The 25,916-nt window shown below is 33.1% G+C and overlaps 1 protein-coding gene and 1 non-coding gene across 3 annotated transcripts; one reads left to right on the top strand and one right to left on the bottom strand.

Annotated features, from left to right (window-relative positions):
* Window positions 1-490: 490 nt before the first annotated feature.
* On the bottom strand, window positions 491-1,101 carry LOC105778563 (uncharacterized). Of its 2 annotated transcripts, XR_008189622.1 has the most exons (4): window positions 1,063-1,101; window positions 872-919; window positions 710-756; window positions 491-572 (listed from the first exon to the last, which is right to left on the bottom strand). It is a non-coding gene; the product is annotated as an uncharacterized LOC105778563 (transcript). The 2 variants fall into 2 exon arrangements; XR_008189621.1 differs by having other exon boundaries at window positions 872-1,101.
* An 8,799-nt stretch (window positions 1,102-9,900) lies between these two features.
* Window positions 9,901-16,595, top strand: LOC105776923 (hypothetical protein). The gene is made up of 10 exons (XM_012599887.2): window positions 9,901-10,035; window positions 10,473-12,010; window positions 12,111-12,245; window positions 13,671-13,742; window positions 13,962-14,003; window positions 14,156-14,245; window positions 14,426-14,533; window positions 14,613-14,705; window positions 14,880-14,956; window positions 15,055-16,595. Exons 2-10 carry the CDS (start codon window positions 10,613-10,615, stop codon window positions 16,118-16,120), a joined length of 3,081 nt encoding a protein of 1,026 aa, XP_012455341.2. The 5' UTR covers window positions 9,901-10,035; window positions 10,473-10,612; the 3' UTR covers window positions 16,121-16,595.
* The last annotated feature ends 9,321 nt before the right edge of the window (window positions 16,596-25,916 follow it).

Below are 25,916 nucleotides of genomic sequence, written 5' to 3'. Positions count from 1 at the left end.
TGAAAAATTTTCATCATGGAAGAGCTGAAGCTTGTTGATTTTTCAGCTTGTCCTGAACTTATAAGTTGCAACAAGAAACACTGCTTAACAAAGCTGAAGTAAGAAGCAGCTCAAACATTAAAACTAAACAGTTGAGCAAATTCAAAACTAATTGCATAATTCCGCATCACATACACTATCATTAAGAACATAAATTATGCCAATGAATTGATGAAAAAAATAGGTGAAAGTCGCACCTCCCATTGGTCATGTGCATAGGCATCGAGCTCCTCTGAGGTTGGAAGCCTTGCAGTAACACTTTGAGGCATCAGTTCTCTTGGCAAAATCCCACTGCAACTATCTCAACTATCTCAACAACTCGTTGAGTAGTAACATCTTCTTGCATTGTTTAAATCTGGCAATGCACATATTAAAATTCCAGTAGGTTATGATTTGAGCACACTGCCTAGTTATGGTTAATCAGGCAAGTCGAAAAGAACTTAACAGAAACCCACATAGTAATTATACGTATATCCTTCATATTCATTGGTGTAATCAGCAACTGCAATCATAGGAGCATTTACACAACATCCCTGCAAAAAACATTTACAAAGCTGTTAAATTTGTGAGAGTAATTAAGGGAAAAAAAAGGTTAGCATCAATAGATTTTCTAATAAAATTTGGCATTATGGAGAAAAAAAGAAGTAAACATGTAAAGGGAAAGACTTACCATACATTCCATTTCTCCAACAGAGAATAAACCGTCCTTTGTTACCTCTGAATGATAAAAACAATAGATACTTCATATTCAATACAATCTAAAACTTCAAACTCTGACATGAGTTTTACATGATATGTGTATAACTGCAAGCAATATGTTTACAACACTTACCATTGTGCTCAACCCCCAAGTATTTCAATAAGGCTCCTTCAATTTCTCCTGAACCACATATCATACATGATGTTGTGCCACAAACCAAAGACCACATAACAGAGGAAGTGAGCAATTAGAGAATGACCGTAAAATGCAGGAAAAAGAAAAAAGAGAGCAAGAAAGCAACGATGGAATCAAATCTAAAATACCTTTGGGAGATGTTTTCTTCTTGAAGATCTTCAACATGAGATTAAATTCACTAGTTTATCCTTCAAAAATAAACAAAAAACCTAAGAAACCAATATCAATGTGAGCAATAGCACTTCCAGTGAGGGAGAGACCTGGGCATGAAAAAAGAGGGAGAATGTTGGAAGGAAATGGGAAGAAGAATGAAAAAAATAAGAAGATGCTTCAGACATATTGCACCCTCATCTAAACCAAATTCATAAAAAGAGAAGAAGAAGCAGAAATTAATGGAAGGGAAAGGAAAATTACCTAATCAGCGTTTGAGGCAAAAATTTATGGAAGAAGCAGAAATTGACGAGGGCAGAGAATGGAATAGAAAGAAAGAATAGGGAAGGAATCCCTAATCAGCGTTTGAGGCAGGGAATGGCTATTACAGCCAAGGGAGGTAATAGATCCGTAACTGAATATGGCCGTAATAGCATTACGGGCAACCAAACATATGAATAGGTGGGGCCCACGTAATAGGGATGTAATGGCTATGCCATTACACCCAACCAAAGATGTTCTTAGGTATTTCTCCTACAAAGTTGCCACCCCTTGTATTTCAGCATCATTTTCAAATCTCAATTTTTTTATAAATTAAATAAAGGATTACATAGAAATATTCTTAATTGAGTTATCCGAAGAAAAGGCTTCTTTCAAAATCTCTTTAATCTCCATTGGGGGTTCCTCGAACATATGCAATACTCCACTTGATAGAACCATTTTTGCTAAAGCATCTACTATCCGATTAGTCTCTCTAGGAATGTAATGCAAGGACCATTTCCTTTCAGAGGCTAGGATTTGTTGAATTATCCTTATTAGCGTGCTTTTAGGTCCCATAGATGAATTGTCATTAACAAATATGACATCCTCTAGATTATCTGACTGAATGATGACCTCATCATATCCTTGTTTATGGAGTAGAAGTAGGTTATCCAGTAAGCCCCAAAGCTCAGCGTCAAATCTTGATTTTTTAGCCATACCAACTTGTACATGCGATAGTTTAGGAAAAGATAAACATTTATTCCCAAATATTACGTTATTACTTTAATTAGTGGATGCTTGACCCAGTGACTCCTTAGAAATAGAATTAGCCATTGCTTGAATCCTAAAATCATGCCATCAATAAGACGACTGCCTCTACTGTCCCTACTGTTGTCGACGAGCCTCAGCCCTTATCTCTTCAGGCCATTAATGCACCACTTCCCCTTCTGGATAATCAAGGAGCTTACGACAATTCATCTCATTGTGCTCGATTCACCTACAAAGATAATGTTAGAAAAAATTCGGCTCCAAAATGGTTTTCTTGCACAGAAAGAAAATAAAAAATTGAAATCCAAGTTAGTTTGGGATATTATAATAATAAATATTTTCCCGAAAAGTACTTTACTTTGAGCGAAATGAATCTTAGAAGTTCCTGACTTTCAACCTAATGACCTTATCCGTTATTCTCGTACCACGAATCCTTTCGAGTGTGGGCTCGAGCAATTACGAATCAAGCATATAATCAGAAATAATTTTCTTATTTTTTAGTAGGGAAGTAAATCTCTCTCTTATAGAAACTAGAAGAATTATTATTCCCAAAAATAAAATTTATACTTAGAAATAAATTCTCACTAATTTCGGACAGAATAACAATATCTCAAAATTATTATTTTTAACCCTATCAGTGCCATTTATTTATAGAGAGAGATAGAGGAACCCTAGTTGAATTAGTAGAATAAAAACAATACATATTTTCTAGTTAAATTAGGAGAGAGGGGCGGCAACCCTAGTGCATTTTAAATTTGATAATAATTCTAAATTTCTATCTTTAAGATGATAAGGATCTCCTATAAAATGTTTAGAGATTGAGAAAGTCAGAGTTGCTACTGCATCTTGGATTTCTCTTCCTTGTTCATCCAAAATAAATATTCATTGATCATCTTTTTTTATTGCTTTCAAGATTTCTTCTTGTTGGGTTTTAGTGAGTGCATGGTCCCACCATCCTTTTAATTGACTAGTAAATTGGCTATAACATATCACTAATTAATCTATTTTGGTTTTGGGTTTTATAAACATTTGAAACCATTGTCATTTGTTGTAATAAACTGAAAATATTATATTCAGACATTTTGTCTATATTCCATTCATAAATTGTACTAGCATTATATTTATTTTAGAAAATAGGTTTTTCTTCTATATTAAGGTCAGGCGAAGTGATTTTTGGATAATATAATATTTTTGGTTCTTTCCAAGCCATTTTGTTAATTTGTTGTTCATCTAACTGGTCAGAGTCAGATTAGGAGATTGATGTAATGTATTTACTGAGTGTTAGGCTTGCATTAGGGTATTAGGTGCAACTATTTTAGACTTGTAACTTTTCAAAGTGTCAAGTCTATTTTGGATTTCTGTTAAGAAATCATTTTGGTATTTTTGGAAATGTTTTGGAATTCCATAAGGTGTAAATATTGATTCTTTAGAACTCTTTTCAATTACCTCTTTTACTGATTCTTTCTTTATTGGTTGACTTTCTACCAAATTTTCAATATAATCTAATTGTTTTCCTATTGTACGAAGATTGATATTGGTATAGTTGTTTTGTTCTACTAACATTTTAATGTCTTTTGACGAGATTTGTTCTCCTACATCAGGAGGTCTCATTCTTAAAGGACTTGCTTTTATTCTAGTATTTTTGTGAAGATATTGAATCTCCATTAAAAGGGGATATTGAGATTCAACTTATCCTTTATTGGTTTGCCATCTAGTATTATTTTTATTGTATTAATAGATTCTGAATAATATTATTCAAATCATTCAAAGAATTTTATATAAATTTTATGGGCATTCATGAATTCATAATATTCCTAAAGAATACTATCTTTTTTTATTATAATTTTTAAAGTAATCTTCTCTTTTTTGTTTATTTTTGCTGGAATAGAAGTGTTTTCTACACCATTTTTATTGATCTCAAAATATTTTTCTAGAACAAATATTTCTGAATTTTCTCTTTGTCTTGCATTATTAGTTATTGATGAGTATGTTGGTGGCATATTAGGTGAATTTTGGGTGCTCTCTTCCTGTCTGGCATAGATAGGTTGAGCTATATTTGAGGAATTATCTATTCCTTGTAAATTGATCCTAAATGTTGTTGGGATAGAAGAGACAGAGGCTCTAGCTGTTTTAAAATCTGCCTTTTGTGTTTCTGGATTTGATTCTTCTTCTAAATTTAACCTCCTAAAAGTTGTGCTGGTACTTCCTATTTTAAAAGAATGTCTTGGAGCATTCTCAGTAGTCTGCTAAATATCAATTCAACTTTTCCACCTTGGTGTTGGGAAATTTCGCTTAGTGAAGTGTTTCTAATAGGAGTTGATGCAACTAGGTCTATAGCACCTTCAAGTTTCCACCTATTAGGAAGGTTGATTTCATGCCATTGTATTGTTCTTGAGATTATGGTATGAGATCTTAAGGTATCTATTTCTATTAAAAGGGTTTCTTCTTTTGGATTTTGAAGTAAAGCCTTGGTATTGACTACAAGATACATAGCTTTGAAGTGGAGCTGATAGACTAAAGTTAGTACTTCTGATTCGGGAAGCATTTTGTAATAATAGGTATGAGTTTAGAGGGTCAAAGATTGTAAAATATTTTTATCAGTTAAAGAAACCATAAATTTTGGGTAACAGTTAAAATGTATTGGGCCAGTACATAGGCTTGTTTCTATAGTTCCTAGTAATGAGTCATTAAACATAATGTGTCTCTGGTATCTTAAGACAATTAAAATTAACGTATTTTTAGTGGCTTCAACACTAAGAGGTTTGAAACCAACTTGGACTAATCCAAAATGGACATATTTATATTTTTGTTCTTTGAGTTTATTAATGACAATCTTATCTAATAATTGGATTGTTTCATATTCTCTTTGAATAGGTAAACTTCTTTCTCTTTTTTTTTTTTATAACGTAACTACAAAAAATATTTAAATTTTCAAAAGTTGTTTTCTTGTAAACTTGGTTTTTTGGAACTCTTGAGAGAATCCAATTATCAAATCTTTGGGGAATATTTTCATAATGTTCTTCTTATTCATTAACAGTGTTATTTGAGGTTTGGTCAGACTCTTAGAATTAATTGGGAGCAAAGCTTGCAAAAGAATTGGTTCTTCTAAGGAAGGGAAACATTCTTTGTTTTCTTATTTCCTACAAGGGGGTTCTACTATCAGGATTTATGGATTACTATAATTGCCTACAGGGATACTTTGTCCTTATCACACATAACCCATGGCTAACTAGACTATATACCAATACTCAGCAAAAAATAATAATACATTAATAAAGATAGTTAAACCAGAACTCGGAAATATTGAAAACAAATTGAATATTTTCAAAACTTAGAAATATCTGCTCCTCCTTTACTCTGATGCTAGATTATACTTATTTAACTAGGGATAATCGCCCCTCATACATAGTATGAAGGGCTTTGGGCCACTCTTGTATCTGGTCCAATTATACGTGCTTCCTAAACTTTTAACCAAACATTTTATAATTAAGTCCAACCAGATACATGCTTTTCTATTTTCCAAAATAAATATTATTAATTTAATTTTAATTAATTAATTAATTTGTCAATTAAATAATTTTCTCAACTTAATTTTAATTCCATTAAAGTTATAGCAACTTTACCCGTAAAAAAATTTATGAGAAAATATATTCAATTTCAGATTCATCGGATTCACAATGACCAATTAATTTAATTTCATTTTAAACTTCAATTAAATAATAATTGAAAAACTTAAATTAATTCTAAGGTCATTTCCATACTTAGTGAAAAACCACATTCATTTCCGAGTGTAACTCATTTCTCTAACTTTATTTTTTCTATACATTTTTGTTCATTCGATTCATCACACAATTCATTTCTATTTTCAACGAGCTAGTAGAGTGTCCAATTGGACATATGAGGTTAGGGCTCAAATGATTTATAATTAAGTTCTAGCTTTTCGTCTATTAATTATAAACTCATTTAGTCACGAAGTTATTCCACTATAGTATCATAACTGAGGTCTCCCCAATTACGTACCATTACAAAAGCTACTTGATCAGTACTCGTCTAATGACCTTGTTATAGGTGTGTTACCCTCATAGGATATTCTTAATCTCTTTGGGATAAATACGTTCTCCCAATATGATCATATTTTATCTCATTGTATTACATACTATGAACACTACAAGTGAATAAATCCACAAACAAATTCAGGATCTATTCTACTTGGGTCATGTTCGATGTAGTGTCAGTCCAGTCAATCAAATCTCTATCTCTATCATCTGGAGTAATTCACTTCGATGCTCAAGAAAAAACATTTCCCCAATTGAAATTGATAGTGATACATTAGTCTTTCAATTGGTTTGCTCATTTTCGATTAGACTAAGGACATATTTAGTTTATTCTACTAATATAAGTTGTCTTTCCATATTATGATTCGACCACGTAATACCACTTAGTATTAGTTAAACATTAGATAACGAGTGAGCTAATATTTTCTTCCATTTTGTTGTGTATACAAAAACCATTGATGACAATATACAAAGGGTATTAATATAATTTATGAATAATTTATTAAACCAATATGTTCAGCACCATATCCAATAGATAACACCCCAAAAGGATTCATTCATAACTAAGTGAAACTTCAAAGAAATTATCACCTTTTGTTCGTATCTTTTCTTCTTCTAAGAGGCTCTTACATGTCCAAACAAATGTGTATCCTCATATAACCATCAAGGAAATTGCACCGATTGCTCGTATCATAATCAAGAAAAGTTCCCATAAGATTTCCCAATTTTTTTGCCAAGGACTTAGACGCGAACTCCGGTGGTAACTTATGAACCTAAACATAGAAATCCGCAAAAAACAATTTGATACCAGTAGGGTTTTGCCCTTTCTTAAGCTTATGCGTAAGTAATAAGCATTTATTAAATGACCATGGTCCCTTAGAGATAATCTTTTTCAAATCAACAAGATGGTAACATTAGATCAAATACAAACTCCCATCACCAGTTTGTTCGATACTTACACCCTGGAGAGGTCTCCAGAGCGAAAGCAAAGTTGCTTCATAGCATTAAAATTTATCACTCTCTCCCCTAAGAACGTTCCTACACAACTTCATCCTCCTATATTTCATCCGCACCGATCTTCAACTTGACCTCTTCCTTATCTTGCAAAGAAAGCTGTTGAAATCCATCTTCCATGACAACCAAATCCTAGACCTGTGCTAAAAAATCCAACAAGCCAATCAAAACTTGATAGAGAAAAAATGAAAGAAACAATTGACAAGCAAAACAGAACATGCACTCAAGGCATGACAAACTTGCACTTATCTAAAAAGAGAGAAACAAAACTCAAGGCAAGATTGTTTCTATACTATTATTAATTAGTTTCAAACAATACTTTTCATTATTTATTGTAAGTTATTTTTAAACACACATTTGTGTTCTAATTTGTGGTTTCGACATGCATACGTGTTGTGATAGGATTTCTAGTATTAATGATGTTTCTATACTAGTAATAAAATCACTGACTAAGTTGGGGTCATAAGTCAACCCGGTATAACATGGTTAGAAATGACTAATATAACCTTTTATTAAAGGGCTACTATTTTTATTTTGATGGCTTTTTTGTCTTTCCATACTTTTATATAGTTTGTAAATAAAAGAGCTAATTAAATTAACATGCCTAGGGATTGAATCGGTGTTTAATTGATTTATAAACAAATTCTTTACCACTCTACAAATTAAAAAAAACTTTTAACATAAATTGTTTTTCTCATCAAATTTGTGTATGTATACTATTAATAAAACCCTTGATTGAGTTGGTGTCACAAGTTAACCGAGTATCAACTCGATTAGAAAATAACTTATATACCCTTTTATTGAAGGGCTACTATTATTATTTTGATGACTTTTTGTCTTTTCATACTTTTATATAGTTTTTAAATAAAAGAACTAAAATTAACATGCCTAGGGATTAAACTTGTGTTTAATGTATTTACTATTTTAATTTTCTTTCACCCACAAGGAAAACTATTATTATTAGTTTCAAACCTTGTGTGTATGTTATTTTAAACAAACACTTGTGTTTTTTTGAAGCAACAAACACCTATGTTTTAAATACGTGGTTTCCACATGCATACACGTATGGTAAGATTTCTAGTATTTATAAGGTTGTTAATTGAGATGATGTCACAAATTAACTCGACATCATGATAAATAATTGTATTCATTTAGTATTCTTGATTTGATATATTCGTGTGTTTAAATTTCATTTTACTTACAATTTAATTTATTTTAATTTAATATAATAATATTTCACGTGTTATTATTAATTAGTTTCAAATTATACATTTTATTATTCATTGTATATTATTTTAAAATATAAATTTATGTTTTAAATATGTGATTTTCACATGCATATCTGTGCGATAGAGTTTCTAGTGTATATATAAGACACATAATGATCTTTTAACCATGTTTGTGGAGTTAAAAAACTCCCATCATGTGTGTACCAAACAATTGGATCATTTGGTACATTGACGGTAGAATTTTTTAACTCCACAAGCAGAGTTGAGATTTTATCACATGTCATATATATTTTTTAATTTTTAAATAGGGTCAACTATCTTGTTAGTCACTCTAAATAATGATCTATTTTGGCCACTCAAATATTTTTTAGTTAATTTGGTCACTCCAAAAATAAAATTGATCAAATTGGTCACTACACCATTAAATGGTAATAGAAAGACTAACAATGTACTTTCATGTATTGTTTTATGGTGATTAAATAGGAACAATTCTCTTTAGAGGGACTAATAGGCAGTTTACCCTAATTTTAGAGTGACTAATGTGAAAAAGCGTGGTCAGCATTCCAATACCATTTAACAGTGGAGTAATCAAATTTGATCAATTTTTTTTGGCCAAATTAACAAAAAAAAATTAAGTGACCAAAATAAGAACAATCCCTTTTTTAGAGTGACTAATGGAGTAGTTTACCCTTTTAAATATAACTTACATATTCTTATTTATCTACCTACCAATTGTAAAATATCTATTAAAATGTATATAATTATATCTTTTAAGTATTTAGATAAATTTGTAAAGTTTTATAAATAATATGTTTATAAAATAAAACATATTAAACTAAACAATATGTTTAAAATGCAAAAAAAACAATATGTTTAAATAAATTTTAAATAAAATTGAAGGATAGTTATTACACAAATATTTGAATAAACGACTTAAGTTTTATTTATCATTGAGGTTAAAAATTACTTTTAATTTATTCTAATTCATTATTAATACTTTAACATATGAAATATAAATTTTAAATATTTGTAAGTAATTAATATTAATTATTTGTAAAAAATATTTTGAATATATAATCTATATTTTAATAATTAAAATATAACAATTATAAATATAAATATATAATTTATATATTTAAAATAAATTTCAATAGAAAATAATTATATACTTAATATAAATATTACATAAAATATATTAGAGTATAAATAAGGGTTAAAAAACATTTTGCTTTAAAATTATTTTGAAAAGCAAAAGGTAGAAAAATTGCTTTTGCTTTTGAAAGGCAACTAAAAACATAACTTAAATATAATAATTTAGACTAAATAAGAAAAACATTAATTGCATTTAAATCAATAGAATATAAAATTAAATGGACTAAATTGAATGATAGTTTAGCTTGAAAGCATTTATCAAAGAACTAACCCAAAAATCTAAGGTAAAACAACAATAATAATAATAATAATAATAATAATAATAATAATAATAATGGAAGAAAACCCTTCCATCGGACCATTCCTTCCATTCAATTTAGGGATAGCTTATTAATTCAATTTCTAGGTTTTCCAGTTTCAACCCAAAGGCAGGGTAGCTCTTCACACCAACTGATCTTGGCTCTGCTTCCAGGTACATCCTTTTTACTTACCTTGTTTTCTTTATTCTTTCTTGGGTCTCTTAGCATTTTCTTCTTGGTTAAAAAAATTGGAATTTGGTTGAAAAATTGATTTGTTTTTTTCGTCTTACTTCATTTTCCTTCTTCTGGGTATTTTTTATAATTTCGTTTCTTTATTAGAACTGAAGTTTAAAGAGTAGAATTACTGCGTTTCTTTTATTGTTTTAGTTTATCTAAGAAAATGGTTACTAGAAGGCTAAAATGTTTTAAATGGTTGGGGAAAAAAAGTTTTTCTTTGTAAAATTTTGATAGGGTTTTTTCAGTAGTTGTTTGTAGGCAATGCGTATGGTATGTAGAAGTTTCAAATAGTAAAATAGGTTGCTATTTGTGGATTTCTTAATAACACTGTTAATTTTTTTTCTTCCCATATTTTGTTTTACTCTTTTTGCAGTAAATAAAGAAATTTTGGGTAGATATCAGAATGTGGTAGTGAAGCTTTGTTATGTTATTCGTCTTGGTTATGGGGCTGAGTGCTTAGTGTGTTCTTCTAGTAAATTTGAGAAGTACAATTATAGTTAGATACTTGGCAAGATGGGCAGATCGAGTCGGCGTAAGGAAAAGCATGAAAAAGTTGGGGAGCTTCCACAACATGATTCCAATGAAGGAACTTCTGCCCGGACTAGGCCTTTCAACTACGATGAGCTGATGTCCAAGAGGAATAGTAAAAAAGTTGATGAAAAAGTTGAAAGTGTCAAAGAAGGAAATACAGAAGTGAGGAAGATAGAAAAGGACAGCCTAATCCATAAAGATTTTAATGTTAACAGATATGATGGAGGAAATGGACATGGCAAGGAATTTTCTGTTGGTCATGAAAGGCACCTATTGGGAGACAGGGAGAAGAGAAGTTCCCGCAAGAAAATAGAGAATGCGGATAGGAGAAACGATAGCATCTCTAAACAGAAAGCTAGGGAGAATCATGAGCCTGAAAGAAGATTGAAGTCTGAAGTGAGAAAAGATACAGATGCTAAGGATGAAAGCAAATATGAGAAACAAACTCATGTGAAGAGAAAAACTGAGAAAACAGCTGGTGGTTCAGAAAATGCATACGCTAAGAAGCATACTAGAGACTTGGTGGAGAGGGATAGGCATGTCAGCAGAAATGAGGGGAAATCTGAGAGAGATGACAAGAGAAAACATCAAACTAGAGATGATGAAGAAAATAGAGAAAGGAATACCACAAAAAGACATGAGACCCGAAAGGGGCATGCTTCAGAAACTAGTGATAGGAAGGAGAAGAAAGAACCATCGAGATCCCATCATGAGGACTCAAACCATAAAAGGAGACGTTCACAGAGCCGAGAGTGTGAGGACAGGCATAGAAGATCTATTTCTCTCTCACCAAGGGTGCACAAGCGTGCATCTCATCATGTGTCAGAGCATGAACTTTCCTCACATGGTGTAAAAGTGAGGTCTGGAAAACATTCTGATGACAGGAGCAGAATGACAAGTAATGGTTCGAGTGGCCACCATAGGCGACATGGTGGGTCCAGTAGTGGTCTTGGTGGCTACTCTCCAAGGAAGAGAAAGACTGAAGCTTCTGTTAGGACACCCTCGCCAGTTCATCGTTCAATGGAGAAGAGAACAGCTAAATGGGATCTTGCACCTGCAGAAACAGAAAATATGGTTTCTGGTTCAGCTTCTACTAATTTACAGGCATCAAGTCAATTGGTTTCCATCAATATGCATGCTATGGTCAATGCTCTTCCTAGTGTTTCAGTGACAGGGAATCCTCTAGTTGTGTCTTCGACCGGCTCTTTATCCTTTGACTCAGTTCAACTAACTGAAGCTACCAGGCCTATGAGAAGGCTTTATGTAGAAAATGTGCCAGCTTCAGCATCTGAGAAAGCTATGATGGAATCCTTCAACAATTTTTTGCTTTCATCTGGCGTTAATCATATCCGTGGAACCAAACCATGCATTAGCTGTATAGTAAGTCTCTGATATATTATTCGAATGGTGTACATTTAACTCTTGTTAGAAATACGAGTGCAAAATGGGAAGATGTCATGTTATGCCTTACAAATTGCAGATACACAAAGGAAAGGGCCAAGCTCTTGTTGAATTCCTTACACCAGAGGATGCTTCGGCAGCTCTTTCTTTTGATGGCAGTACCTTGTCTGGTTCCATTCTCAAAATCAGGCGCCCTAAAGACTTCGTTGAAGTGGTAGTACAAATAAAAACTCTATTTATTTAATATCAGTCTTTCTGGATACTTGTCTTTCTTCTTCTTTTCAGGTTTATACTTTTGTACAGTTTTCTTTCTTGTTTGTTTATATTGGATTTATATATGGACTATCTTTAGGAATCTCTTTTGTGTAACTGCTGATGTGACATTATTAACACTGCAAATGTTTCGGTCAAAACCAAAAAGTATATGACTAGAAGTTTCATGATCAGTTAGTGTTTGTAATTTTTGTTATTGGTGAAGTGACTCATTGGAAAGTTCATGTTCTGTTAAACTAAGTCAGTTGCGCACAATTATATATATTTATATTGGTAGTGTATGGCATGCAGATCATGTTGATTAGATGTTTGCAGTGTTTTTACTTATTTCTTTTTATCGACAGAAGTAATTATGATTTTCCTTTTCCTACAGTTAAGTGTGCAATTCTTAAAATGCTCCTTAAATCAAGTAGTTTTACAATTCTATTTCTAGGATTTAGAAATACCCTTTTAACCTATGTTTGTGTAAATAGTTTTAAAGGAAAATAAAAGAAAGGAAAAAAGGAGGGTTAAGGAAATGAAACTATATATGTTTACTTTGTTTGGATAGTTAAAATTAGTAAAAGAAAGTAAAGGAATATTTTCAACCTTTGTTTGGTTATCTTGTGAAAAGTAAAGGAAATGATTGAATATAGTGATTTTTCCAATTATGTCCTCCTTATAAAATAACTTATGTAAAAGATTATTAGTAAAAATGGTATTTCGCTTCTTAAATGAAATATCACTTTCCTTGTCCTAGCTTTTCCCCCAAATTGGGGTAAATAAAAACTAAGTAACTCAAGGGAAAGCAGCGGATATTTATCTCCCTTTACTTTCACTTGCTTAAATAAAAGAAGTTATCTAAATAAGGGAAAGGGTAATGCTTTCCCTTACTTTCTTTCCCCTATTTTACCCCAATCCAAACATTCCAAAAAACTTGACACTTTGGGTATGTGATTGCTGCATGCTGATACATGGGAAGTATATTAAGGTGCCAATTGGCACACCAGTGTGGTGCAATGGGGAGCCCTCCTCGCTACACTGAACCCCTTATTTTACACTGGACCCATGTGCCAAGAGCACCTTTACAACCTGGATAATCTTCAAACTGACGAAGTAGACTAAAAAGTTTCATTTTCATTGTTTCTGTACATCATGGTGCATTTTGCAATTCCGAATGTGTTGTACTTTCAGTCATCAACTAGCCTGGATAATTTTCATATTGTATCCCTCTGTTTATCTAGTCTTAGATAGAATACTTACAACTCAATTAGCGCTTTCTGTTCAGCCAGAAAGATGCTAGTACATTTTTACTGCTTTGCTGTGTCTGAGGTATATTGTGGTTACCATCGTAGCAGGTTTTCAGACAGTTGCTATTTTCATGCAGACTGGTGAACCAGAGAAATCGAAAGCAACAGTGACTACAGTCAATGATGTTGTGGAGGGTTCACATGACAGGGTATGCATCCATAATTTGAGGCTCTTCTACGCTAAGCTTTAATTGACTTGTATTGCTTACCATTAGTCACTACCATTATTTTTCTAATTTATTGATACCCTTCTTTCTTTCCCCCCCATCATATTACCGTATGCTCTTGCTGATGGCATTCTGCCCACTTATACTGTTTTTTGTGGCAATCTTTATATATTATTTCCTTTTGTTGCGGGTTTGGTGCAGATATTCATTGGTGGGATTTCAAAGGCTCTTTCATCTGAAATGGTAATATGATTGTAAAATTCTAAATGCTACTTTGAAATTACCTAGGGCTCTTATATTTCTGCATCTCTTCCTCTTCTCTACTAATCATCTTTTTCTTTCTAATTTTCATTTCTAAACTTTTAAACTGACTAGGATTTGTATGCCATGGTCAGTTTGTGGAGATTGCTAATGCCTTCGGTCCTTTGAAGGCATATCACTTTGATAACAATGAGGATCTTCATGAACAATATGCTATTCTCGAGGTAACATGGAGTGTATTTAGTTATGATTGGTGCTTGTTTTTATGCAATGAGTGTTGAATCATAGCAGTTGTTCTCCCTACTTATTTACTCGCCTCTATTCTTTTCTTGTTCATTCAATCTTTTATGCATCTAAATGAATCTGACTGCCTAACTTGAACATCTGATAACGTAAAATATCAGTATGTCGACCAGTCTGTTACTCACAAAGCCTGTGCTGGTCTGAATGGAATGAAGTTGGGAGGGCAAGTAATCACTGCAGTTCAGGCTGTTCTTGATGGTTTTTCCTCGGTACTACACAAGCACCGTTGCTTTTCTTACATTAATTTATATGTAGAGATTTTTACTAACTAGAAGAAATCTGTCCTAGGGAAATGGTGGAGATCGAAATTCCTGTATTATTCCTCAACTTGCGAGGCCGCTTCTTCAGAAGCCTACTCAAGTCCTTAAGCTTAAAAATCTGGTAAAGTATATGGCTTAGGTGTATAGTTATGTGGGTAATGATCTAATGTCTATGTGCAGTAGACAAGTTAGTTTGTAGTCCACTTACTGATGTGGGTGCTTGTGTGTTTTCCTTTCCTTTTTCTGAAAGGAAAACCATAGTCCTTACCGTAATTTTCTTGTTTTTGCTGTTTAGTTCCCAGAGGACTTCTCATCTTTATCTGAGGCGGAGGTGGAAGAAATACTAGAAGATGTACGGTTAGAGTGTTCCAGGTCTTACAAAAAGCTCCCCATTTGGGCTAATCTGCTTTCATGATCATATTTCTTTATTGGGTTAATCTGAAATATATGTTGAACCATCAACCCTGCAGGTTTGGTACAATCAAATCCGTTAATGTTGTCAAGCATGCGAAGAGTATCATGGCAAATGGAGAAAACAAAATGAATGATAATATGAGGGAAACTGGAACTGGAGAGAAGCTAGCTGATGACGAAATAAATGTTGAAACGGAGACGATGGAAGAAGTCACTTATGGAAACTCTGGACGAACTGCTGTTGTGAACTTTCCGAGTAATTCTCACAAGTTAGTGGCAGGCAATAGTTATAATGATGAGAAACCTGCTGGCAACCTTTTGGACAATGAGTTATGCCGACAGGGTGAGTTTGAAGGTGATATCAATAATGAAGATGTAAACCATGGGAGTTTGGATGATGAACTGTATCCACCAGGGGGGCTTGATAGCAACAGTTCTGCTGGAGCTCAGCTTGATACTGAAATGGCTGTTGAAGATCTGACTTTGGAGATTGTAGGCAAGACAATTTCTCGAGAGGCCCCTAATCCGATTCATACCTCAAAAGAGGAATCAAATTATCATTTTGACAGGAATGCTGATAAAATTAAAAGTGAAGCCATGAATGTTGAGAAGATATCAGTAGTTGAAGAGAATGCAAATCTGGAGGAAGTCAATAGAAAGTTACCTGAAGGTCTTTCAAAGATCGAAGATCCTTCCTTTAAGAGTGAGTCAATAACAAGTTTTCAAGAGATCCCTGCCCAGCTGAATACCCAAAAAGAGGAACCAGACTCTCAAAATGACAAGGTTGATGATAATATTAAAAGCGAAATCATAAATGTAGACAAGAAATTGGTGCCCAAAGAAGAGCTGCAGCAGGAAGTAGGCGCTGGAAAGTTACCAAAAGCTGTAGATGGTTCTGCTGGTAGCACAAGAATGGAATTCAATGCTATTGAGAAGGATGAAAATAGGGAGAAGAACAATTTGAAAAAGATTTTTGAGCCCGGCTGTGTTTTTGTTCAGTATAGAAGAACAGAAGCATCATGCACAGCTGCACACTCTATACATGGACGGTTATTTGATAACCGGATTGTGACAGTAGAGTACATCGATCCAAACCTTTACCGGGTGAAATTTCCGGAATAAATTGGATCACTGCAATCGGAGATAAAACTGCTTCACCAAACTTTTAAAACTCCGCTTGTGCTTGTCTTTTAAGTATGTTCTGCATCATCATGCTACATTGGAGTTCTTGATATAATTACAGTCAGCCTATGTGATATGAGACTAGGTAATCTTTCTTTGACTAGCTTGGATTTTGAGTACTTTAATGAAGTTCGATCAGCTTTGACCAGTCTGCAGGGACCATTTGTTGCAATATATGAGGCAGTGGAAGGGAGAGGAGCTAAAATCATCTGACTAGCTTGGTGATGGTCACTCCAATTATAGACTCATTTTTATTCGACATTATTGTAAAAGTAGATACATTAATGATAGTTAGACATTAGTGTACTATACACTGGTATTTTTGTAGTCTTGTAAGAATAGGGCTACAATCTTGTTTTTTCGCTTGCCCTTTGATCACCATTAATGCAGGGATATCTATGATATTTTTTTATCACATTGCAGATTGTTTTGCTAGTCATGAGTACTTGCAAGTGCAATAACGGAAATTGGCAACCCTGGTTCATTTCAGCTACATAACTTATGCATATGTATTGAATAAACTTTGTAACTTTTTATGTGTCAAGCATTTCGGTAACATAAATAAAAAAAAGCACTACAAAATAATTCATTTAATATAATATTTTTCAAAAATAGTACTTAAAATAAAATATAGTAAATTACATTCAAGGACATTATTCAAGCTCTCGAAATCCTTTCATTTAAAAAAAATCATTTAAGACTTATATCATTATTTGATGCCACATGTTTGACTATCACAAAAGAAATGAAGAAAATAGACGAATGGAAAACAAACAAGAAAAGAAACAAAGTCTACTTATTTTATTGAATATAATATCTCAATAGAGACAAGTCTAGGTATTTATACAAGAGATCAGTAACTCCTAAGCTTAGTCAAAGCTATCAAACAATCCTACATTAATTTACTTAGCTAGGTAACTGAAGAAACAGATGACAACCATATTAACACTATAACTAACTATGATTAACTAACAAACTAACCAACTACTAACAGTTTAATAGTCCTAACAGATAACAGTTTGCTAACTCCACTGATTATTCTAATATTCCCCCAGCTACTCTTTTGTTGTTGTTCTTTCTTCAACATTCTCTCATTTGCTGCTCCCTCAAAAGCCTTGCTTTCTACTCGTAGCCTGTGTCTAAACTTGCAAAAGGAATTGCTCGGACAAAAGCTTGGTTAAAACATCTGCAATTTGCTCATGTGCTGGTAACTGTCCAACTACTAATATTCCTACTGCTACCCTTTTTCGAACAGAAAGCAAATCGAGTTCTACATGCTTAAATTTTGACTGAAGAACGGGATTAGCTGAAACAACAACTGCTCCTAAATTATCACACCACAAGTGAGCTTTATCTTGAACTTGAACTTGTAACTCATGTAGCAGTTAGAGGTGTTCAAACGGTTAATCGAACTGAATTTTTGAATCCTTTAACCGTTAACCAAACCGAAATTTATATGTTTTTATTTTTATTTTTGTTAAAACAAATAAAAAATATATATATAAAATGATAATGTTCATTTGATTGAATTAACCGAATTAAAACTACATATAATTTGTATTGTTTATTATTAAGTTTGGTTAATTACCCAATTTCAAACCGAATTAACTGATAACGAACTTCTAAAAAAATCATTAACTGACCTTCGACCAAATTAGATCGGTTACCTGACTGATTAACCAAATTAGATCTGTTTGGTCAGTTAATTGAACACCCCTGTTAATACTGACTCAAGCCATACAACTTCATCTGTAGCATGTGCCAAGCTCCTATATTCTGCTTCTTAAGTAAAATGAGAAACCACCTGTTGCTTCTTAGAACACCAAGTCACAGGATTGCCTCCAAAGAAAATTCACAACCCTGAAGTGGACCTCCCATCATCAAGATTAGTTCCCCAGTTTGCTTCAACATATCCATCTAAAGACAATCTCTTAGTTGGCCTAAAATGAATACCATAATCAACAATAGCGTGTAGGTATCTTAGAATCCTCTTTACAGCTTTGAAATGCAACTCTAGAGGCTATTGCATAAATTGAGAAACTTTGTTAACAACAAATGATATCTTTGGTCTAGTAACAACAGTGTACTGTAGAGCCCCTACTATATTCCTATATTCTAAATCATTCTCAATTAGACTGCCTACCTGAACTGGGAGATTACAAGTGCTCACCATTGGTGTGGGTAAGCCATTTGCCTTATCCAAGTTGCATTTTTTCAACAAATCTAGAATATACTTTCTTTGACTAATGAAAGTTTTCGATAGAGTATTCAATAAAACTATTCTAATTTTATTAAGTAAAGAATTGAATTTAAATAGAAAAAAGACTAATAACCTAACTGGAAAATAATTCCCTTATTCTAGTAAACTACTAAAAAATAAAAAAAATATTCCTAAAAAATCTCAATTGATTATTCTAAGACTTATCTACCTAAATAACATAAAAAATATCCCCAAAGATATGATGCTTCACGTATTTCAACACTTTCCCTCAAGTTGGTGCATATATATCAATCATGCCCAACTTGCTTACAAGAAAATCAAAGCTTGTCTTAGAAAGCTCTTTGGTGAGTATGTCAGTAATCTATTGTTTTGAAGGGACAAATGGCATGCACACTTGGCCTTCTTCGATCTTCTCCTTGATAAAGTGTCTAACAATCTCAATATGTTTAGTTCTGTCATACTAGACTAGGTTGTGAGCAATGCTAATGGCAGCTTTGCTGTCACAGTACAATTTCATTGGTGAAGTTATTGGTTTCCTCAGCTCTTCCATAATTCTTTTTAACCATATTATTTCACAAATTCCTTGAGCCATTGATCTAAACTTAGCCTTTGCACTACTTCTTGCTACAACACTTTGTTTTTTTCTTTGCCAAGTCACAAGGTTTCCCTAAACAAATGTATAGTACCCTGATGTAGATCTTCTATCTGTTACTGAGCCTACCGATAACTCTTGAAAAGATTTATATTTCATGCATTTAGACCTAGTTAATTGCTTGTACTTAGGTACATTTAGTTGCATTTTAGGACATTTAATTAGTATTTTTATCATTGCATTAAGTGCTTGGATTGTGTTTAAATGCTAGGTACTTTTAATTGCATTTGGAAGGGTTGTGTTTGGTGGTTTGGCAAGTGTAGGATGTGGAGAAAGAAGTAAAAGAATGAAGGTTTACCGGGGTAAAAGGTTGGATAGTTTGCCACCTTGTATGTTGTGGCGATTCCAGGAAGATGACCGAGTCAGCATACAACGCATACCAGTCTCAGCCCAACTCTACTTGTACCAAAAAAATCTGCCTAAAAAAGAGGAGAAGATATCATGGGCCGTTGGATTTACCCTAGGAAGAAAAACTTACAAAAAGCCAAAGGAGGAAACCCTAATGAGGGGGAGATCTGTAGGCAAAAATAGAGGGTAGCGGCTGAGTAGAGACGTAAAGAGGAAACTGAAGGCCGTCTCTCTCAGCCACTACAGAACACTGTGCTGCTGGATTTTAGATTAGTTTGGTGAAATCCATTTTCCCAAAGTTTTTCTATTATTTCTTAATATGTTCTCCCGTGAATTGATTTGATTGAAACGATGTTGGATGATATTGTGGTTTTGAATTTTACTTGCCAACCCATGAACTAAATCTCATAGGGTTGGGATTACATGATGAAACCTTTATGTCTTTTTAATGGTTGAAGCATAGATTTGAATTAATTTACTGTTTTATTCAATTGTTTTTATTTCTAAATTGTATGCGTGCAATCCCTAGACATAGACGACTATTCAACATGCCCATAAACTAATCTAATTTTGAAAATGTTGGATTAGTTGGGCCAAAATTGAATGATATGAGCAAGTACTCGGCCGATACTTGTAGTAGACTTTAGACATAGAGCATCGTTCATATGGAAAGAAAACAAAACAGTGCACAATACCACGCTAAAGAATTATAGACATATATCGCTTTAGGCAAGGTAACTTGAGGTTTTGCTCTCGAAAGAAGCAGATCACTTTAGAATTTTTCTGAGTAGTAGATTGAGTATGATTTTGTCGAGGCATTATTCATTCGCATATTATTCACATAATTATTCTCCTAATTGCCGTTGCATATTTACTCTTACTTTTCTTGAGCATTTTCTAATATTAGGCAGTACACATTTAGCACGCATTATTATCCCTCTAAATTACCACTACATACTTATCTTTGTTTGCCATAGCAGTAATCATAATTCGTTATAATAAATCACTTTTATACCTAATCCGATCCTTATGAAGACGATCTTACTTATCACTTTATTACTTGATCCAATATGTATACTTACACAATTCGCATATCATATTCACACACGACACCTATCTAGTCTACATTTGTATAAGCTTCAATTCCTCTTTGCCCGGATTTCTTTAAGAATAAGCCCTTGCTAGGTGAACTCTTCAAGTATCTTAAAATTTGAAACACTGCTTCTTTATGTTCCTCCATTGGGGAGTGCATAAATTGACTTACTAAGCTTACTACAAAAGCCATGTCTAACATTGTATGTGATAAGTAGATTAACTTACCAACTAATTTTTGGTACTGCCCTTTATCAACTGATCTTCCTTCTTTATTTCTGAATTTTACATTTGGACCAAATGGTGTGTCAACTGGGCGGCAACCACTCATCCCATTCTCTTTTAAAAAATCAATCACATATTTTTTTGAGAGACCACAAGACCCTTCTTTGATCGAGCAACTTCCATTCCGAGGAAGTATTTTAAAGGACCCAATTCTTTAATCTTAAACTCCAATGCTAGATGCTTATTGAGACGCCTTATTTCATCCACATCATCTCCTGTAAGAATGATATCATCGACATAAACTATAATAATTGTTATTTTACCTCTTTGTAAGTGTCAGTAGAACATTGTGTGATCAACTTGCCTTTGTGAGTAACCTTATTTTTTTAACAACCTGAGTGAACCGTTCAAACTAAGCTTGAGGAGAACGTTTTAGACCATACACAGATTTCCTGAGCGTACAGGTAATTCCACTGTTTCCCATGCAACTGTTTTTACAAGAGCACGCATCTCCTTTAGAATAGCCCTATTCCATTCAGGAACCCATAAAACATCTTTCACCTTTTTGGGTATTTCCATAGTATCAAGACATGAAACAAAGGCTAAGAATGTTGAAGACAAAACTTTATAGGACACAAATTTAGACATGATATATTTGAAAACATTTCTAACACCTTTTCTTTTAGCAATTGGAATATCTAGATAAGAAAATTCACTGGTCAGATTACGAGTTTTACCTGGACTTTTGACAAGTTCTTGTTGGTCAGATTCTTGGTGTTGAATTTGGTGGATTCTACTTTCTTGATTTTGGTTTTTTCTTGAGTAAACCAACAACTTATTTGTTTGTTCTCTATTATTATGATTAGAATCTACACATTCATACTCTTTTTATTAACAACATTAACATCACTCAAGTCCTTTTTTTGATCAATTATTGAATCTTCCTTGCTATAATTTCGTCCTTGAATATTAGAATCAAAGTAGGATTGTTTATCAACAAATGTGACATCCATGGTAACAATAATCTTGCTATCAATTGGATCATAACATTTTTAACCCTTTTTATTAGAAGCATACCCAACAAAGATATTTTTTTGCTCTAGCACGGGCCACAGTTCAAAGCCCGTGACTATCGCACCAAATGCATCCAATGGAGGTTTATTGTTTAGATGGTGATCATTTGGCCCTCAAGAACTGACCCAATTCAGGAAGCTGTTGGAAAAGCCTTTTAGATTGAAGCTTGGTTGGCCCAATAATGAAGATATAGCAACTTAGGCTAATTTGGTAACTAATCTTAGAAGATTGAGGGAATCATATCTTGTAAAGATTAGATTAGATTTGATATGACATATTTTATAAATTCCTAAAATCAGGGGATATGGTTAATCTCGTCCGTCGATGTAAATGTATCTTAACCGTCGGTTTTGGGGGAGCTCAACTATAAATAGAGAGCCTCCCCCTCATTTGTACTCACTCCATCCATTTTAAACTAAATTCTTAAAAGTAATAGAATTCTAAGAGCATTTACTCAAACACCTTGTGTACGTTCTTTTCTATGGCTTTCTATTGTTCTTTGTGGCTTCTTTTGGCATAAGTTTGCTTCCACTATTCAAATTGGTGCCTTGGAGGAGTTCTTAAGGAATCCTCACTTGAGTAAAGGCTAACTTAGGTGAGTTTGGATGAATGGATCGGCTAAGGCTACACGAATTGTGAGACAAAAGATCTAGCCCTGTGACACCAGGATCTAGTTTACCTTAGTTGTAAAGATGAACAAAAACACTATATACAAAAACTCGGAGAGGTAATTTATGATCAATTTAGAGTTAGGAAAGCTATCTTTAAAAATATTGAAAGGAGCTCTATAGTTTAAAGTTTTACTAAGCATTCTATTAATAAGATATGTAGCCATTAACAAGGCCTCTCCCCAAAGATAACGTGGTGTTTGACTAGTGCACATGAAGGCTCTAGTTACATCCAAAAGATGGTGATTTTTCTTTTATGTAATCCCATTCTGTTGTGGAGTATTTCTACAAGAGCTTTGGTAGACTATTCCATGTTTGGTTAACAAACCGCCTAATTGGTCACTAAAATATTCCTTACCATTGTCACTCCAAAATATTTTTTATTTTCACACCAAATTGTGTTTTCACCATAGCATAAAAAGAATGAAACATATTTTTAACTCTAGACTTATCTTTTAATAAAAACACCAACAAATGCGAGTATGATCATTAATAATTTTGACAAACTAATGTTTTCTTGAAAAAGTTGAGACTCTTAAAGGTCCCCAAACATCATTATGAATTAAAAAAAAGGTTTGAAAGCTTTATATTTTTAAGGTGGAAAGAATGACCGATTATGTTTAGTCTATTCACAAAATTCACAGTGATATGAATAAGGGTTTTTATTCTTAAATAGATTAGGTAACAAATGTCTTAAATAGTAAAAATTAGGGTTTTCGGGCCTATAATGCCAAATCATTACCTTATCAAAACTAAAAACACAGTTTAAACATAGAGTAGTTTTTGGTTGACTTAGATGGTCGTCATCAATAAAGTAAATTCCACCATATTCTTTAGCGCGTCCAATCATCCTTTGCAAGACTATGTCTTGAAATTTACACATAGAGGAGTCAAATATAACACGACAATTCAAAGACTTGAATAATTTACTGACAGATATGAGATTACAAACTAGATTTGACACATGTAAAACATCATGTAAAACCAAGAAAGGTGAAATTTTAATAGTTCCTTTCCTAGTTATTGTCAAGAACGACCCATCTTCTACTTTGATCTTTTTGTTTCCTACACAAGGTCTGTAAGTTGAGAAAAGGAAATGGCTGTTAGTTATGTGATCACTAGCGCTAGAATCAATAATCCACGTTTTTGTTTTACAAGGCGTGGCACTAAAAAACCAGAAGAATCAATACCTGATTGAGCAAAGGAGAAAGAAAGAATATTGGATGAGTTAGGAATAGATGAATTCATCCAAAACTGTGGTGATTGAAAATTTTTTGTGTAAATGCTCTAGTTGTTTCATAGTGAATAGAGACCCTTCCAAAGAACTTTGCTGCTCACGATTTTCATTAGTCATTTGGAAAGCTCTGCTATCCACATTTTGTGAACCACAACCATTGCCACTCTTCTTTCTCCCATTCGTCGGTTTTCCATAAAGCTTCCAACACGTTTCTTAAGTGTGCCAATTTTTTTTGCAATGGTCGCACCAAAATTTCTTCCTTTTTTCATTGACATCATCATTTTTAATAGTCAAAAGAGCAGAATTATCATCGTTAGCTTCAAATCCTAGCCTTAACATTACTTCTCTCCTAATATCCTCTCTTCTAACCTCAAAAAAAATCTCACGGAGTGTTGGAAGCGATTTTTTCCCTAGAATCGAGATCTCACTTCATCTAATTCTTTATTTAAACCAACCAAAAATAAATAAGCTCGCTCATTCTCTTCTTTTTTCATAACTTTTACATTATCTCAAGGACACTCCCATTCATCATTATAACATTAGTCTAGTTCTTTCCAAAGAGACATTTCCAAAGTTCTATTTTTAACTCAAAGATCCGTGAAGCATTTTTTAAATTTGAATAGGTGGCTTTCACAACGTCCCAAACATCTTTAACAGTCGAGAGAAAAAGAAATGGTTTACCTATGGATGCTTCCATGGAATTAATAAGCCACACAATTATCATAGAATTTTCTAAACTCTACATGCCCATCCTTGGATCACCCACCTATGGTTGCTTGACTTCTATAGTTTAATGACGTAGCTTATCACGCCCATCAATTGCTAACTTCACGGACTGCGACCATTCGAAGTAATTCTTTCCATTTAGCTTGTGAGATTTAGCTAAAAAGAGAGGTAAGATGCCTCTGTCCCTTAAGTCATTTCCCTTTCGGTAGTTGTTCCAACGATAGAACTTTCTATCTCCGTTTGCTTGCAGAATCTCTTATCTCCAATGAAGGCTATTTTAACCATGGTGTTACTAGATATTTAACCTAGGTCTGATACCATGAAAGTTTTCAAGAGATTATTCAATAAAAATTTTCTAATTTTATTAAGTAAAGAACTGAATTTAAATAGAAAAAAGACTCATAACCTAACTGAGAAATAAGTCCATTATTCTAGTAAACTACTAAAAAATAAAAAAAAATTCTTAAAAAATCTCAATTGATTATTCTTATATTTATCTACCTAAATAACTTAAAAAAATATCCTAAAATATATGGGGCTTCATGTATTTCAACAACTAAGAAACACACCTCCAATAGATGAGTAAGTGACGTTGAGGCTAAAAAAATAACTCAATCTTCTCAAATTCTTAAGAGAGAACTGTTGATTAAAAGTCTGAACAAACTAGTTAATATACTTATCACTACTCCCTGTAATGATTATATCATCCACATACACTAAAACATAAATTGTCAAATCAGAAGTAACCTTGATGCATCAGCCTTTGATAAAAAAAATCCTTGTAAAATAAAAAAACTCTTTCAACTTCTCCAATCATGCCCTTGGAGCCTGCTTGAGTCCTTACAAAGCTTTCTTAAGCTTACATACTAACCTTTCATCCCCATTAGTGCACTTGAACCTAGGAGATTGTTCCATATAAATGTCTTCAACTAAATCACCATTAAGAAAAGCATTCTTATATCTACTTGCCTTAAAGATCACTTTTTTGTTATTGCAAGTGTCAAAATGACCCTAATTGTAGCTAGTTTGACTACAGGACTAAATGATCCTTGATAGTTAAAATCAACATTTTGCAAGTAACCTTGAACTGCCAATTTGGACTTATACCTTTCTACAGAATCATCAACATGTCTTTTCACCTTAAATATCCAATTACATCCAACAGACTTCCTGTTTGTAGGCAAAGGTACAAGCTCCCATGTATTGTTTTTAATTGAAGCATCATATTCATGTTATGTTGCTTTTGTCCATTCTATACTTTGAAAAGCCTCTTCTATATTAGTAGGTTTAGCTTCATCCATAGCTGCAACTAAAGCCTTGGGTACTTTTGGTTTAAAAATACCATTCTTAGATCTAATCAACATAGGATGAACAATAGATCTTGCTTGAGCAGTGGAAGTTGTTTCATTAACCCTCAAATTATCAACTGATTGTACCTCATCATTACACAACTCACATTTATCAAATTGAGTAGTAGAAGACACTATTTCATC

The sequence above is a fragment of the Gossypium raimondii genome, chromosome 10 (assembly GCF_025698545.1).
Source record: "Gossypium raimondii isolate GPD5lz chromosome 10, ASM2569854v1, whole genome shotgun sequence".
Classification (NCBI taxonomy): Eukaryota; Viridiplantae; Streptophyta; class Magnoliopsida; order Malvales; family Malvaceae; genus Gossypium; species Gossypium raimondii.
The sequence above is the reverse complement of the archived record's forward strand: the minus strand, read 5'-3'. Positions and strand labels throughout refer to the sequence as shown.

Excerpts from the sequence above, each read along its gene's own strand:
- LOC105776923 (XM_012599887.2), top strand. The coding sequence starts at position 10,613 with ATGGGCAGATCGAGTCGGCGTAAGGAAAAGCATGAAAAAGTTGGGGAG. Across the intron at positions 14,706-14,879 it reads TCCTTAAGCTTAAAAATCTG|TTCCCAGAGGACTTCTCATC; the intron begins GTAAAGTATATG and ends TTTGCTGTTTAG. Across the intron at positions 14,957-15,054 it reads GTACGGTTAGAGTGTTCCAG|GTTTGGTACAATCAAATCCG; the intron begins GTCTTACAAAAA and ends TCAACCCTGCAG.